We start from the raw sequence: 18,407 nt of genomic DNA on the forward strand, positions 1-18,407 counted from the left end.
CACACTCGAGGTCCAAGTATGTACTCCTTGGGCAAACACAAAAAACCCAACCGCCATTTTTGAACTTGTCTCTAAGGAGGTCATTTGCTTGCTATTCAATGACCTTCATCTACTGTTCATCTTGGCAACTAGTTACGTTTGCTTCAAATGGGTTTTGAAACAGTCTCACTTCTGCCTTTGAATCCTAGTCAGAAAACCGCTACTGAAACTGCAGCTGAAGGTCTTGTTAGCAGTTTTCACTATTTGAGTCCCAATGTTTTCACCCATGTCTGCAACACGGAGGACAATGGTATTTGCAAAGCTAAATTTTCAAATTGTTTTGAATTTTCTGGGCATAGTTTCTCAGCCATCTCTAACAGACATTTTTTTCTGTGAACAAAAAGATCTCCGCGGGCCGGATAAGAGGACCTCGCGGGCCGTAGTTTGGAGACCCCTGGTCTTAACTAACCGATTAAAAGAAAGATATGTTAAAATTCTACTGTTTCCATGTGATTTTTGAAAGGGACTTAATTTACATTTTATAAGTGAAACAACTACACATTCTTTTGTTGATTAACGTTCACCTAAACAGTACAACAATAGTGACCAGCTATTACATTTTATTATAATTTTTTTTAATATCAAATTATACGTTCGTATGTATTGATTAAGAGATCAGTTTTGATATAAAAATTAAACTAAATTGCTTTGTATTCAAAACACTAAGAACCATTTCGAGATGTCACATACTTTCTTACATACTTTGAGCTGGATCTTTAATCGACGTTTGGCCCTACTTATATACGTATCTCAAATTATTTTATTTTTGACGTCGAATCTAAGGTGGATTCTTAAAATCAAAAAAAGTCACAAAAAGCTGATAGATCTACTTTAAACGTGGGAAACCATTGGAGATGGACGAGCCAAAAGATCAATTTACAGATCAATCTCCTAGTTCTTAAAGAGCTACTAACATGTTTTAAAATGGTATTTGATTAGGATTAGATAAATGAATTTAAAATAAATTGGTTTAACTATGAAATAGTATTTATTCATATAATAAAATACTTAAAAAAACTTTTTAAAAAAACACGTTTTTCTTGTAGACTAAAAAGTAGAAAATAATTTTTTCTTTTGTGCTTCCTCGAGCTGTGCAGATTCTTGTGATGACTGACAAAAAGGTGGGTACGTTCACCATCAAATTTCCCGACCCATCTGCCCGACCCACGTTTTTGTCAGTCATCACAAGAATCTGCACAGCTCGAGGAAGCACAAAAGAAAAATTTATTTTCTACTTGTTAGTCTACAAGAAAAACGTGGTTTTTTTAAAAAAAGTTTTTTTTAAGTATTTTATTTTCTCCTTTTTAGTCCGTTGCTACACATGAAAAACGTGGTTTTTAAAAAAGTTTTTTATATAGTTTATTTTCTACTTTATCTAATGACTTGATTAAGTATGACTTGACTAAGTGTTTATAAATACACGGACTAAAAATCTTGAGCGACCAGGATTCGAACATGGGTTGTCGCGGCCACAACGCGAAGTACTAACCACTATACGATCACGGCCAGCGCGCTCACATCGATTGGGGCCGAAGTGACTGTGTCAATAGGCCTCCAGTCTTGTCGGTATCTTTAGAAATCATGTCCTCAATGTTATGGTCCTTGGGGCGTAATTAAATTAAGATAATTACGGTCTCTAATTGCTAGTTTTTATGATTGCATCTGAAATTGTAAGGCAAAAGTAGCCAGCATGCCAAATTTCAGATCTCTAGAGCAATCAGAAGTGGGCTAATTTTCGATGTCAATTTTAACAACAAACAAATCCACAAACGCGAAGCTGAGTTAAGAAAAACGTGTTAAAAAGTATAAACATGTTTTCTCAATACATAATAAAGTATATAACTAGCTTTGCTAGGATGCTAGGATAACAAAATCAAATTATATATATAACTATAACACTATTCCTACCTTATTTAGAAGCTAATAACTTAAACACCATGTCACAAAAGTCAACACAATGCACACTGACACATAAGACAATGTCTTCTGAAGGAAAAAAAACATAAAATTGGAAATATTCGAAAAAAATAAGCATACAATTTTATCGGTCAAACTAATTCACATTACTTAAACACAACGTAATGACTATTGAATAGCCAGATTTTTAACGGAATCATTTAAGTCACTTAATCAGTGAGTGACTGTGTTATGTTTAATGTGTCGGATTTTTAGCTAACTAGTTATTATTTTTGCTTTGTCACTAATATCGTTCAGCGTGTAGTAAAGCACATTGCGTTTTGACCAATAACTATTTCATAAATTATTTTTTTCTCAAACAAGTACATTTTAAAATATATAGGCCTCTAATTTACGTAAAACGGGTACCGATGACAAGTATAACTTTAAACAAATTACGGTAAATATATAGATGCATATGGATGACCCTATAGTAAAAAAAAATTAATCTACACAATGGGTAGATTCATTAAAAGCAAAACGATAATATTTAATATGGTTTAATATGGTTTAATATGACTAATACATGAAAGTGGTTTAAGCGTTTGCCTATCTTTCAAAATGTTTTGAAAAAGAATAATCGTGGGATGGTTTCTATAAAATAAAGATAATCCAATCGCAGCTACGGCATTCTTTTAATAAAACAACCATCAAAAGTCAAAAATGAAAGAAAATTAAGTTTTTTAACAAAATAAAAAAAAAAGGATTATGTCGGATGTGGGCCCTAAACAACGTGGGAAGCCCCCCCCCCCCGCGTCGCGAGGTCTGGCTACCAATAAAACATATTAAATTTGTGTATGTGCCATATCGCCATGGACATTTTTAGGATATAACGAAATCTAATAGAGGAATATAAACAACACTGTGCTAGAGAAATGCACCGAGTTACCTGGTTATCTTCTGTATGTTAGGGGAAACAACTCTTAGAACACAACAATTATTAATGTTAACAAACGGTGGTCGTCACGGTGTATATACATTTGTATTGAATTAAAAACATAAAAATGTTAAGTCTATATGTGCACATAAGAATGCATATATTTTTTCTCTCGTTATGGAATACATTTTAGTTTTTAAAAATCAAAATTTAAACGCTCATAAGTTGTTTTATCATACTTTATTAATACTCCTCTAATGCTTAACTTGGATTCAAATATTTTTCTTTACAAAACTAAATGCAACTGTAATCTATAATATTTAGATTTTACTAAATAAAAATCCACTAACGGGTTGGAGCTATATTATGTTATTTTTAAAGATTTGAAGTATGTAGACACATGTCTAAACATAACTAGTAACACAAATGCTATAATTTACGCTTCGTACCAAATAATATAACTTGCTTACATACAAACACGCCGACAATCAAAGAATGCAAAAAGAGGACGGTCTTATTTTGTGTTTACAAATGAGTACGCTTTAAAAATTTCTATTTGAGTCGTACGCTTATATTTATTGGTATATAAAACAAAAGTTACATTTATGTAATTATAAAGTAAAAATCATTTGATGCGTTATCAACAAGCTCCTTTGCACAATTAGTTTTAACTTTTTCGCGCAGTTTATTTTCCACGAACATCTACACTCGCTAATCAAATTTTCGCTCGCATATCAAAGCACATTTTAGCTTGCTCAACTGCTCGTATCACAAGTCTCTTATATCGGGGCTCTCTTAAGTAAAGGTCTCCACTTTAACAAACAACCGTACACAAGTCTCTTATATCGGGGCTCTCTTAAGTAAAGGTCTCCACTTTAACAAACTACCGTACACAAGTCTCTTATATCGGGGCTCTCTTAAGTACAGGTCTCCACTTTAACAAACAACCGTACAACTCAATGTTTTCAAAGATACTATACTGATGTAAAAGTAGATATTAAACAATTGAAAGCACACGTGGTAAAATATTTTACATTTTTGGTTTAGTATAAAGAAAAGTGGTATTGTAAAAATGTGTTCACTTTCCAACAGACATTGTACATGAGGTTGTACAAGATATTGCGAGTCTGTTTTCTATTGTCAGAAAAATTAGCACATGTCACTATATAAGAGCTGCTTATACTACAATCCATTAAATTATAAGACTAAAAAGTGCGTTATTGGCTGTAAAAATATATCAGATTCACTCAGAAGCGATGTTGGAAATGTTACATTTGACCCACACCATACATTTTGTTGTAACGACAAAAAAAAAACAACATGAAAAGTGGAAACAAAAAACGAAAACTATCAAACGATAATAGTGACCAAAAATGTGACATAATTTGCACATTTAAATCCATCCGAAAATATTTTTATATAAAACATTAAATAAGAGAAGAATGATGGACAATAAATCAAACAATATAAGGTTACCTCTAAAATACTTCATATTAAAAGAATAGGAAAATAAAACAAAACAAAAATGAATAATACTTTTGCTATTATCACACTTATTAAATTAAATAAAATTGATCAGAATCATGTATCTGTGCCAGAGGCGTAGCGACCCTCCCGGCGCCCGGGGACAAACTTTAAATTTGGCGCCCCCCCCCCCCATATCAAACTTTCGATTTGCACACCTCCACCCCTCAAACTATTTATAATAAAAATGCAGCTAAATGATACTTTTTTTTTTACAACCCATTTTGGCGCCCCCTAAGGTCGGTGCCCGGGGACATATGTACCACCTGCCCCCCATCGCTACGCCTTTGCTCTGTGCTAAGCTCACCGTTAAAAGAGAAAGGCTTATACTATAATTCTATTGCTTCGATATTATAAATGAAGGGGACTTAAATTAATTTACATTTTTGAAGGGAAATAACTTTCTTACTCTTTTGTTGATTAAAGTCTACCTAAGCTGTACAAAAACAATATACAACTATTATATTTTTATAATAATTTTCTAATAACAAGTTATGCATTCGTAAATGTCTTTAAATAGATACGTTTCTATATATAAATGTATAAAAATTGCTTTTGTATTTAAAATCCTAAGAACCAGATAAGTATGTTATATATTTTGTTATATACTTTAAGCCTGATCTTTAATCTACGGTAAGTGCAGTCTTTATTAGGCGTCAATTATTTCATTTTCGAAAACGTATAAGTAATGCAAAAATTATCACTAGAAAAGAACGTGGCATCACTTAAAACAAAATTGATTTTAATTGGGATTAATGTAAACTGTTTGTGTAAATTATGTGCATATGATATTGTGCTTATGCAGTTATGTTTGACTTTTTTGGATTTAAAAAAAAAAAATAGAGTAAAAGTTACTGCTAAAATGATTAAAATGCTGAATAGAACAGTTTGCATATCTCCGCTAATAGGTTAAAGACATCTAATTAATACAAATAAAAGCACTATATCTTGCGGTGCTAGATCAGAGTCAAATCATACTAATATAACATATAATATATATAAGTGTAAAAACAGTTACATGTTATTTACTTTAATTTAAATGGCAACACCCGCAGCTCAAGGTGACAGTGCTATCCACCGCTATATAGAACTGAAATATTACAGATCAAACATGGCTGTATGATTGCTATTAAACTGAATGTGAACCAACACAGATGCATATACTCTTTAAACCTGCTGATCTAGCAAACTTAAACTATGCAACAGGAGCTGCGTATACATCAATACTTGCAAGTGTACAACTAATCAGTGCTTTATATTGCTGTTAAAATATATCAGCAACAATCAGAAGAATTGGAGAAAATGTTACATCTAACCCACGCAATTGCTGTTCTTGTAACGACAAAGAAATCATGAAAAGTGGAGGAAACAAAAAAAAATAATTATTTAATGATAATAGTGATCGAAAATGCAAAATAAAAAAAAATAACACATGTAAATCCACCCTTATTTTGTTCAAATAAAATTTTAATGGAGTTGAAAAAAATAATTATGTATGTATTAACAGTGTCAGTTTGCCTTTATGTGTGCTTTAGTATTACATTTTTCATTATCGGCTTGTGAGAATTGATACAGATTTACAATAGTAATACTTATTTCTTACATGTAGCCTACTTTCATTCATTTAAGATGGTTTACTTATACATTTATACATTACATGTCTAAGGCGAAAAGATATATTTCTGGGAACTAAAATGTCAAACATGTAAACAGAATATACAAGAAACTGTGATACACATTTATTAAGATTGTACTTTAGTAAACAAAGCAAATCAAACACTTGCGAAAATATTTAAAAAATCACCAATCAAATAGCTAAAACAAATAAAGCAATCACACTTAACTAACACATCTAGACAAATAACAGAAGGCAAAAACAGACTTGTGGCAACGGCTATTTATAGATATATATGGAAATATTGGAAGAAAATCGTATTTTATTCTAAAAAAATACCCTGCCTCGAGTTCAAAGAAATATTTCAAGAAAAGCTGAGACATAACTAAGACAGTGTTGTTAATAAACATATAAATGTCTAAAATATTTGAGTGTTACTGAACCTTTTCGTACTATATTTTTTTCTGTTATGTAAAATTCACAATTGTAACATTTGTTTTGCTTTTGTTTAATATATTTTATTTTTAATAATATTTTAAACAATACATAATACCTATTTATTTCTGAAGGTGTTTGTTTTGTGTTGCTTTCATTTCGTCTTTTCTGTCAGACTTTCAGACACCAAACAATAGTACAGTACATAGGCACACATCAATTATACCAACAATACAACATCACATAACTGTTTATATTATCAATGTCAATATTCCCAAAAATATATTTCTACACCAGGGTCAATGTAAACCAAGATTAGCAGCACAGACATGAGTACACCCTACAGTCCTGACAATCATCTGATACATTTCTATACAAACGTTGTCCTGTTTGTCTATAGAACGATATATAGGAAATTTAAATCCGCCCAAGAACATTTTAAATGCAACATTTAAATAAGTGAATAATGGCTGACAGCAAAACAAACGATATAACATTACCCCTAAAGTTTAGGGCCTAAAATATTTCTTATTAAATGAATAGGAAAATAATACAATACAAACAAATAATGCTGTTGCAATTGTTTGCCGTAATTATTCTATACACAATAATTACATAAAATAAAATTAATTAGACACATTGTCATGTCTATGTGCTAAGCTCACCGATTAAGTTAGATACGTAAATGAGAATACTGTTGCTGAAATGTAATAAATATAAATCTATAAGGGAAACAACTTACACATTCTTTTGTTGATTAATCTGTGCATTAGTAGTACACAATAGTATACATCTATTAAACTATTATATTCATTTTCGTATACTAACTAAACCGTTCGTATAAACCATTTAATAGATTTGTTTAGATATCAAAATATAACAAAATTGATTTTATATTTACAATTGCGAAAACCGTTTAAAGATGTTTTATATTTTGTTATATACCTTGTGAGACTATTCTCCAATCAATTGGTGATCTTGTAAGATCTACTTTAAATTATTCTTATTTTGATACGAGAATTTAACAAAAAATAAATATGAATGGAGACTAACAAAAGTTTATTTCTTCTTTAATGGGCAAGTTGTAAGTGAAGTATTTTAAACTGTCAACAATCTAGAACGTTTTTCTCTGAACAAATATCAAGGTGGCTAGTTTGTAAACTTTCATGAAGTAGCATGGCTGAAAGACCAGAAGATTTAAATTTGCCCAATGCAGTGGTCGTCCGAATAATTAAAGATGCACTCCCGGAAGGTGTCAATGTTTCCAAGGAAGCCAGGCTAGCTATATCTAAAGCTGCCAGTGTATTTGTTCTCTATGCTACATCTTGTTCCAAAAACTTTGCTGTAAAAAACAAACGAAAAACAATCAACGCCCAGGATGTATTAAGTGCTATGGAAGACATGGAGTTTGAGCAGTTTATTGAACCTTTGCAGCAGTGCCAAGAAGCTTTCCGCTTGGAGAAATCTGAGAAAAAGAAAGACAAAGCACCCAAGCCAGCTCCAGCTGCCCCAGAGATCATAGAGGACAGTGACAAGGACGTGGAGGAAGTCAGTGATGAAGATGACACAGCAGCTGGCCAGTTGAAAAGCGCAGACTTTGAAATCACATTAAACAACGACACCAGTGAGAGCAGCCCATAAATTGTGGAGGATGTGGATGATTGATGTGGGTGTTAGGGATGAGTGGTGTGGTTTTTTTTATGTAACAGAAAGTTGAGGTAATGTTACTGTGGGGAGGGGGATGGGGCTGGTTGACAGTTTAAATGAGAAATATGTGTGAAGACTGAGACATTTTGAATTGCATGAATGTATGCTAGGAATTTACATTGCTTCATTATTCATACCATTTTGATTGTATTAGATATTTGTAAATAAATTCAAAATTTAAAAAAAAAAAAATCGATAAACGATAAAAACATGTTGTCTGAGACTTGGCGGGACACTGGGCAGGTGAAGTAGAGTTGAGTAGGTCACCTGTGACGTCAGTATATGAAGGGATAGTCCGAAATCGGTGTTTTCGGTGTTTTTAAAAGATAAAAAACATATTTTTGAATGTGGGGTCTGTTTTTTGTGACGATAAGTGGCACTGCAGTAGCGTAGCGAGAAGGGGGGGGGGGTGGGGGGACATATGTCCCCGGGCGCCGACCTTAGGGGGCGCCAAAATGGGTTGGAAAAATAAATTGAAAAGTTAAGGGGGTGCACATAAAAAGTTTGGGGGGGTGTTGCAAATCAAAATCCTGCGGGGGGGGGGGGGGGTTCAAATTGAAAAGTTTGTCCCCGGGCGCCGTTAAGGGTCGCTATTTCTCTGAGTGACAGACGTGATGTTTTTTTATGGATGACCCCCGAAACCCACAGTTATCCAACGGATGACGGGTAGTCTAGTGTTAGTCTAAAAGAAATGACCAAATCCTGCTATTTTTTTTCTAGTGCTAGAAAAGTTAGCAGAGGTAGCTTTAGCTCCAGGACCTGACTATACAGCAATATGTTTAAATATAAGACGGAAATAAAAAATATATCAGCAACAATCAGAAGAGATGAAGACAATGTTACATCTAACCCACACCATAACTGTTTTTGTAGCGAATAAAAAAGAAAATACGCCAATAGTCTAATGACCCAGTAAGTTTCTTCTAGTGAGTATATGTGGTTGCAATATACGATATTTTGAAATGTGGCTTGTTTTTGGCTTTGTCTTTTTAAAAAATCTATTTTATACAATTATCGTCATTTTCCTTACTCGCATACGAAGTGTAGATACATTATTGTAATCGTGCAAAACTCGAAATTGACATGTAATCAAATCTTGAAGTTTTATATCCCCGTGAGTCTAAAAAAACATGTTTTCCGAATGTCTGTGTGTGCATGTGTGTGTGCATGTGTATGTGTGTGTGTCTGTGACTGTGAAACACGAAAACTTGAGTACCGTTTTAACTAGGTTGATGTCATTCCGTATACCTTTTATATCAATAGAGAGAGAGAGAGAGAGAGAGAGAGAGAGAGAGAGAGAGAGATAGATAGAGAGAGATAGAAAGACTGGAGACGGAATGAAATCTGACATCTATGTTTGTAAAGCAAAACCTTCTATTAGATGCAGATTTCTGTATTTGACAAAAGATAAAAACCGGTCGTGAGTACCCGCTAAAGACCACTAGAAAAAAAAAAACTTACCTCGAAATTCCCAGCCCTTTTCCTGTAGCAACTCTCTGTCATTAGTAGTAAATATTATGTCGGAACGTCGATAAAAGTTTGCTAATGACGACAGTTACAGTTCGGTAGTGGCGATGATACGAATTCACATGTGACGACGATAACAACTATCTGGTGACAACGATGAAAGTCTCAGGCAATAAACACCTTATATGGTAAACATTTACCCTTAAGTAATACCAGGGACTGTGGCAAGTCTCAGGCTTTCTTAAAAATTAAAGAAGTTCAAGTCAAAAAGAAGCTTGATGAAAACTGTAATACTAAAGCGAACATGGGAAGGTAATCTGCTGCAAGACTAAGATATATATTCGTCTTCCTTCTAGGTTCATTGCCTTTTTTGGATGAGGTTAAACATCGCCATGTTTTCAAATATCGCGATGCAAACCCCGTTCTCTCTCCTCTTACTTAGTAATCACATCGTCTACCCATTGTTTACAAGACTCTTACAAAGAATAAATATCACACCCCTCTACTTGAGACATAAAATACAAAAGTGTATTGTGCCTTGTCGTCACAGAAAACAAAAAAGGGTGGCGTCTAATGTTGTTAACCCTTGACTTCCTAAATTATTTTTTAACTTGTTAAAGAAATTGAATGTTTAGTTAAGGATTCTGACGCGAATATGTTTCACAAGGGATGATACTCGTGGCTGTAAACAAGGCTGTTCTAATTTTAGAACAGTTGTCTTTCCTCTCGTTTCTCTACTAGGGAAGACACGCGACACGACTTTTAAAATGTAAACAAAAGTGCACGAGGTGCACTTAAACTAAACCCCGCTGCGAAAATGACAACGGCATGGTGACACTTTTTGGAAAACACGCTTTCATGTAAATAAAATAAGGATCGCTTTTGTTGTCACCATGATAATGTATACCTATAAGTTCTCTCCGCCTTTATCGACCTAGTATGAATTTTGCGCGCGCGCGCGTGTATGTGTGTGTGTGTGTGTGTGTGTGTGTGTGTGTGTGTGTGTACGTGTATCTCAAAAAAGCGTATCATGTCAACACCTGGGCAACAAGTCATAGTCAAAAAGGCCTAATTCATTACAGATCTATTGGAAACCCCTCTTTACATGTACTTACGTTAGGAAAAGTAAACTCGGTTGAATCAAAAATGTATTTAAATATATAGAGTTATAGAACCTTAAAGTTAACAGATAATGAAAAAAATAAAATTAAAAATTAAAATTAAAATCCATTAATTTTAAAAACTCATTAAAACTAATTAAAAACACGATCAAATTACGTAACTCGTTAATAAAAATTAATTAAAATTTTAAAAAGTCATTAAAACTAATTAAAAACTTATTAAAATTACGTAACTAGGTCACCTGCGGTGATTACGTCACAAGGTCACCGGTGGCGACCTACTGACCTACTGACCTACTGACCTACTCCCCATCCGCATCCCTGCGCATCCTCATCATCCCCATACGCATCCCCATCCCCATCCCCATCCGCATCCCCATCCGAGTATTTTACTATATGTCTTTGCGCCTGCGGCTCCTTCACCCTGCGCCTGCGCCTGCGCCTGGAGTATTTTACTATATCTCGTTGTTCCTGCGGCGCCTGCGCATCCCCCTGCGCATCCGAGTATTTTACTATATATCCTTTGCGCATCCTGGGTGCGCCTGCGCCAGCGGATACGACCCAAAAGGGACTTAATATACTACTACTACTAATATTCACCAATCTCGAAGTTCTATACCCCCCGTGAGTCGGATTTTTTTTTTCAGAATGTCTTTCTCTCTTTCTCTCTCTCTGTGTGTGTATGTGTGTCTGCCTGTGTATGACTGTGAACACGATAACTTTAGTACCGTTATAGCTAGGATGCCATTCCATATGCCTTTTATATTAAGAGAGAGTAAAAGAGAGAGAGAGAGAGAGAAAGAGATAGAGAGAGAGAGAGAGAGGAGACTGGAGACGGAATAAAATCTTACATCTAAGTTTGTAAAGCAAAACTTTCTATTAGATGCAGATTTCTGTATTTGACAAAAGATAAAAAACCGGTCGTGAGTACCCGCTAAAGACCAATAGAAAAAAAAAAAACTTACCTCGAAATTCCAAGCCATATTCCTGTAGCAACTCTCTGTCATTGGTAGTAAATATTATGGTGTCAAAGTTCAGTAGGTACGTCGTTTAAAGTTCGCTAATGACGACAGTAACAGTTCGGTAGTGGCGATGATACAAATTCAGATGTGACGATGATAACAACCATCAGGTGACGACGATGAAAGCCTCAGGCAATAAACACCTTTTATGGTAAACATTTACCCTTAAACAATACCAGCGACTGTGACAAGTCTCAGGCAATAAACACCTTATATGGTAAACATTTACCCTTAAAAAATACCAACGACTGTGACAAGTCTCAGGCAATAAACACCTTATATGGTAAACATTTACACTTAAACAATATCAACGACTGTGACAAGTCCCGGTAAATTGCGATCGCTACAGTGGTTGATGTTTTTGTACGGCCGGTCTATTTGTAAGTTCTTCTTGTTTTTACTGGCCACCAGCTGTTAAGGTCGACTTTAAGAAGTACAAACAACAAACTACACAAAATTTGGACCACAGTATTAGTGTGGGCCTACACCCGTAATATATTCGCCTAGCCCTCTGTCCAAATCAGCCCATCAACTCTTGTTCACACACCTAGTAAACTGAATACCAACATTTGGTCTAAGGGGAATAACACAACAACGTGGGACTGAACACAACTCATATACTCACTATAAACAATGACTTACCAAGCCTTAACCCGACGCGTAACAATAACAGTATTCACGTCCACCACTGAAATAACAATACACGTGAAGAAAACACGTCCACTCCCTCCCCTACCCAGCAACAGAAAAAAAAAATAGAACTACATGTCAATCACACCAAACATAAGAACATTACATACCTATTCTCTAGCTGTAAAATATGCATGCCCATCATAGAAACTATCTGCTACATCTGTAATGGTAAACTGGGTACAACTTTATAAACACAAGTCAGCACTGACTATTATCAATACCGGATTTTATTATGTATGTTTGCTTTCAACTTTAACTGTTAGCCGTTCATATAGTACAAAAGAATATCACATTTAAAAACAAATACACGTCTTTTCGTACGTATTTACAAGTTCTAGCTATATTGGTCTATCCCCACCAACTTCAGAACTGAATTAATCATTACGCGCTTTTAGAAAGCATGTATTTGTGATACAAAGATTTTAACAATAATCAAATATACATAGAATTTAGCGTATATGAGATAACGCATTATTTTTAAGAAAGAAAGCTAAGTTTAACATATTTTAAAACATTCTTTTAAGATATACAACTGCTAAGAAAGTGTACGATATTTAAATAGATTTAATTGATTTAAAACAATCTTGTGTAGCTCTACGTTACTGTATTAAATCCGATAAATGACAGCTTACTTATGAAGTAAAAAAAAAAACAAACAAAAAAAAACAATATATTTTCTTTCAAAATTTAACAAAATACCCGTGGGCCCACATCCCAAACCGCAAATATAATTATAAACATTATGCTTTGCCATAGATCGCAGTAATAGAAAATTATTGACAAAGTAGGCCTAGTGTTTAGGTAAAGGTAACTCTTGTATTTTTTTACGCAGGGGAAACAATCAAATATTAGTACATTAATTTAAGAAACACAACAAAAAAAAGAATAGCAATAAAATAAAATATACTATTTTTAATAACAAAACATAAAATAAATATTGTATTTAATTATTTTTTAAAAATAATGATGTAAAATGACATTATCTATAAATAGTCCCTTTTATATTGTATCTAACTCTAAATGTAAAACTTTTGTCAGATTACAGTACTTAATGCTAAATATATTGTGATTTTTATTTTGATCACACTCTCCTATATCTCTAAATTTTTTTTCGATAACTGTTTGATTTTTTCTAAGTAAATTATAGTATTAATGCCTGGTCTACGCTTTGCATTTGTATATTTATTTTTGACAAGTGAGAAGAAAGATAAAAAGAATGAAAAACCAGAAGTATCGTTAGATAATTCAACATGTGTTTATATTTTTCCAAATGGAGATCGTTATGAGGGTGAATGTACGCAGACAGATTTGGGTTCCATTGAAAGAAGCGGACAAGGAACACATATAAGCTCATCTGGTATTATATATCAAGGTTCTTGGAAGAATGACTGTATGAATGGAAAAGGAAAACTCACCCACCCATCTAATGCATCGTATGAAGGAGAATTTGTAAACAACCAATTTCATGGTTTTGGAAAATATACTTGGTCAAATGGGTCATACTATGAGGGAAATTTTGTGGAAAATATGTTGTAAGGAGAAGGGGGATATCATGATACAGAAGGGCAAATATGGACAGGAACATTTCATTATAAGGCAGCTCCAGGGCTTAAGTTCAAGCTTCAGCTGAACTGATCTGTAGATATGGTGTGGATAAAAGCTAAGACAACTCACTTTAAATGTACATTAAACAGCTACACTGATTTGTTGATGTAGACTAAAGCTAAGACAAAACAAATGTTTAATTAACATTGAAATGTTTATATCATCTAAATATCTATGGTGTAAATTTACTGCATCCTTTTTTAAAATTACTTTTACAATTGTAAAGCTTTTTGATAGGATTCTATTATACCCTATAGTTTGGATTAATTTAGACTATAGCTCTTGGAAACACATTTTCTACAAGATACAACAGAATCAAGTTAAAGGTTTAACTTTTTAAACATCTCCCCACGGAAATCAAAATCAACTTTAAAATGTGAATCTTTTACAATACAAAATTTATGTTTTGGTTATTTTTTTTATTTTTTACACTTTTGAAGTGACATATGTGAAATCTGTATTAGCTATTACATTGAAGGAAAACAAGCTGAGCAAACGCATTTAGGCAACGTGTTTTGAATGCTTTTCATAGAAAAAACATACATATGATTTGAATAGAAAAATCTAATGCATTGTTTGATGATATCATGAGATAACTATTTTATTTACATTAATAAATATTGCCTGGTCAAGTGCTTGTCTTTAAAAAAAAAAAAAAAAAAAAAAAAAAAAAAAAAACAATATTAATGGATGAATAGGACGATAGCATCTAGATCAGGGGTCGGCAACCTTTTGAAGCGGAAGAGCCAAAAGTTACAATTTTCAAAATTTCCCTGGTTTTAAAGAGCCACTAACATTTTTTTTTATTTCAAATATTTTTTTTTAATTACGATTATTAGTATTTGTTCAAGGAGCTGGAGAGCCGCATCTTGATATCAAAAGAGCCGCATGCGGCTCGCGAGCTGCAGATTGCCGACCCCTGATCTAGATCTAAATGTGCGAACGTAGAACTTAAGCTAAAAAAAAAAAATATATTAATGGATTTTAATTTAAACCAAAACTAAATTACAAATTAAACAAGTGTATAACGAAAAAAAGAAAACACCTTTGGATGGGCAGACTGGCGACTTTAACCCCGACCCCAACCACCACACAATTAAAAAACTTCTTCATAACCGTATGTCGCTGTTTCTTTACAGAACTCTGATTATGCCAGCTTACTACTTTATAACCCCCACCCCTACCACTAAACGTTTCTATGTATTATATGTATATTTAAGAATGAAAGAGATGAAGATAGCGGAGGTTTGTAAAACACCCACATACAGAATTGAGCTTTATATATATAATATATTGTCCAACAATGTCACAGCCTAGCTCGACGACATATGCAAATATAGTCTACGCCAGCAAAGGGGTTGCGCCCTTGGATGTTCCCCCTGGGTCGAGAGACTTGGGGAGGAGCCACCCGGACTACGGTCCGGGGTGTTTAATGAAATTCAGGGCCCAACCCTTTTCAGCCACAACCGCCATACTGGATCTACCTGAAGAAGACTGCCCGGAACTTTTCCCTGCTGACTCACCCACCATCCAGGTTACAATCAACTCAAAAGGTCAACCCAATCTGAGGGGTCATATCCTTCGCCAATTAATAAGCAATCAACAGATCTTCCTCCTTAACTACGGCCGTGCAGACACTTGGTTCTTTACATCAATTGCCTTCGACGTCACCACTCTACATAATACACACAAAACATACGGCCCATATACGCTACACTTCACTTTACACGAAAAGGACAGAATAAACGGAACCCTTAGATGGGTCCCACCCACACTCAACGAGCGCGCTCTCATACAAGCACTACAACCCTACAGCAACAAAGAACCTTCCATAAACACAATCCCCCACACCACCAACCGCAGCTTCTCCATTTACACTGACAACCCAGCAACCATACCCCACTACATTCAAATAAACTACAAAAACAAATCACTCAACATTCTAATAGCCATCAACGATAGAAAACAAGCCTGCCAAACCTGCTCATCAACCTCACACTGGACGAACCGCTTTCAAGCTCTCAACCCAGAATCAATGCCCAGTGATCAAACACCAGCACAAACTGCAGCTGCACCCGATCCACAAGCCCCCATGCCAAGCAATCACCAATAACCAAAACCCCTCAATCAAAGACGCAGAATCGAACCCAAAAACACCGCCCAAAAAAAAAGCCTCCAGCACAAAAACCAGCGCCACCCGCCCAGCCAGCACCAATACCAAGCAGCCAACAAGCAAATACAGCTAATGAACCAACAACCTCAAGTACAAGCACATCGAAATCTCCAACCATCAAGCAACTGCATCAAAAGTACCCATACCAAATTTTGCCTCACCACTCGCGCTGAGCCCGGACACTTTCACGTTTACGGCGACGCCAACCTATAAAACTAACGACCCTAGCCTAAGTGTAGAAATGAGTGACAGCACACAATCAAAAAGGAAAAAGGAAGACAGCCCCACAGACACAAAAACAGTAAAAATTCTAAAAACTACAGAGGCAAAGCTAAAAACGAAGAGTCAAAAAACCGAAAAGTTGGTACAAGGGGAAGTAACAAGCCCTAAAGAATTCACGAAACAAAAATATGATCGTCGGACCTGCCTTTTCTGCCTTAAGTCGTACCAAACAATCAAGGAAGCTAGAGAGCATGAAAATGCAGAACATGCTAAGTTGAAACAGTGCAACACCTGCAAGGATACAATTGTGCACAATAACCTAGCAAAACACTGTCAGGTAAAACATACTGAAATTTTAACAAGTTGTTGCTTTTGTGATGTACTCCTGCTAAAACGAAGCTTTCTTCAGCATATGGAAGCACACCATTCTGATCTCTTAACCCAGGAGCAGAAAGATGGTATAAGAAACGTTTCACATCTTGTAGAGTAGTTTCTTCAAATATAGAACTCTGTTAACTTTATAGACGTTTTGTATTAGAAATGTAACAGCTTGTATTATTATTATTATATGTATATATTTTTATGCAAACCTACTCTTGCTGCCAACCCTTGGAAAGGGAAAGCAGCAAGAGAGGAACAATATTAAACGCCAACAAAAAAAAAAAAAAAAAAAAACTATGGCAGAGCTGACACCTAGTAAAACTAATATTTAATAAAATACTTAAAAAAAAAAAAACTTTTTTTAAAAACCACGTTTTTCTTGTGGACTAAAAAGTAGAAAATAATTTTTTCTTCCGACCCTAGGGGTTCTACCAATGACTGCTCTTAGATTTTGTGCTTCATCGAGCTGTGCAGGTTCTTGTGATGACTGTTCATACATTTGATGACAAATAACGTGGGTACGTTCACCATCAAATTTCCCGACCCATCTGCCCGACCCATCTGTCGCTAAGCATCTGGTAGGGTGAACGATAATTTAACAGACCTCTATACATTATGCGTGTTTGGTTTATGTTTCGTTATATGGCACAACGAAAAAAGAAAATTTTTGTTTGCATTTCAATGCTGGGCATTAATTAGAAACATATATTATAGGTTTATAGGCATAGTAAATAATTGTCTGGGCCTAAATCAACTTAAAACAAATTCTAATTACATGTTAAACTATATAAAAATCCATTGAAAAGTTTTATTTTAAACTGAGATATCACAGTCAGTGTTTATATGATATATATGGAATATTCAAATCACGTTGTGGGTAAGGCAGTTGATGGAACCTCCACAGTTTTATCACATAGTTTATCTAATAAATGATATTAAGAAAGATTACTACGAGTTGATGTATTTTTTGATTGTACTTCTAGAGTACCAGTCGACAGTATTGGGTCATACACGTGAAGAGGAACAGATAGTATATTTAATACTGGAGGTTAGCCATGAGACCAAGAAAATTTAAAAGAAAAGACAAGATATTGCTAGTCTGTTTTCTATTGTCAGAAAAGTTAGCACATGTCACTATATAAGAGCTGCTTATACTACAATACATTAAATTATAAGATTAAAAAGTGCGTTATTGGCTGTAAAAATATATCAGATTCACTCAGAAGCGATGGAGGAAATGTTACATCTGACCCACACCATAAATTTTGTTGTAACGACAAAAAAAAAAAAAAAAAAAACATGAAAAGTGGAAAAAAAAATCAAAAAACTATCAAATGATAATAGTGACCAAAAATGTGACATAATTTGCACATTTAAATCCATCCGAAAATATTTTAAATCAAACATTAAATAAGAGAAGAATGACGGACAATAAATGAACAATATAAGGTTACCTCTAAAATACTTCAAATTAAAAGAATAGGAAAATAAAACAAAACAAGCATGAATAATTATTAAATTATTAAATAAAATAAAATGGATCAGATTCATGTCTCTGCCAGAGGCGTAG

General features: G+C 34.3%; 2 protein-coding genes across 2 annotated transcripts; both read left to right on the forward strand.

Annotated features, from left to right (window-relative positions):
- The first annotated feature begins 7,515 nt into the window (after positions 1 to 7,515).
- Positions 7,516 to 8,111, forward strand: LOC131935339 (DNA polymerase epsilon subunit 3-like). Its single transcript, XM_059291715.1, has one exon. It carries the CDS (start codon positions 7,623 to 7,625, stop codon positions 8,085 to 8,087), a length of 465 nt encoding a protein of 154 aa, XP_059147698.1. The 5' UTR covers positions 7,516 to 7,622; the 3' UTR covers positions 8,088 to 8,111.
- A 5,497-nt stretch (positions 8,112 to 13,608) lies between these two features.
- Positions 13,609 to 13,992, forward strand: LOC131935321 (radial spoke head 1 homolog). Its single transcript, XM_059291703.1, has one exon. The coding sequence runs from the start codon at positions 13,609 to 13,611 to the stop codon at positions 13,990 to 13,992; it is 384 nt and encodes a 127-aa protein (XP_059147686.1).
- Positions 13,993 to 18,407: the final 4,415 nt, after the last annotated feature.

Source organism: Physella acuta, unplaced genomic scaffold (genome assembly GCF_028476545.2).
Source record: "Physella acuta isolate Inbredline_101_S28 unplaced genomic scaffold, ASM2847654v3 ptg000142l, whole genome shotgun sequence".
NCBI lineage: Eukaryota > Metazoa > Mollusca > Gastropoda > Physidae > Physella > Physella acuta.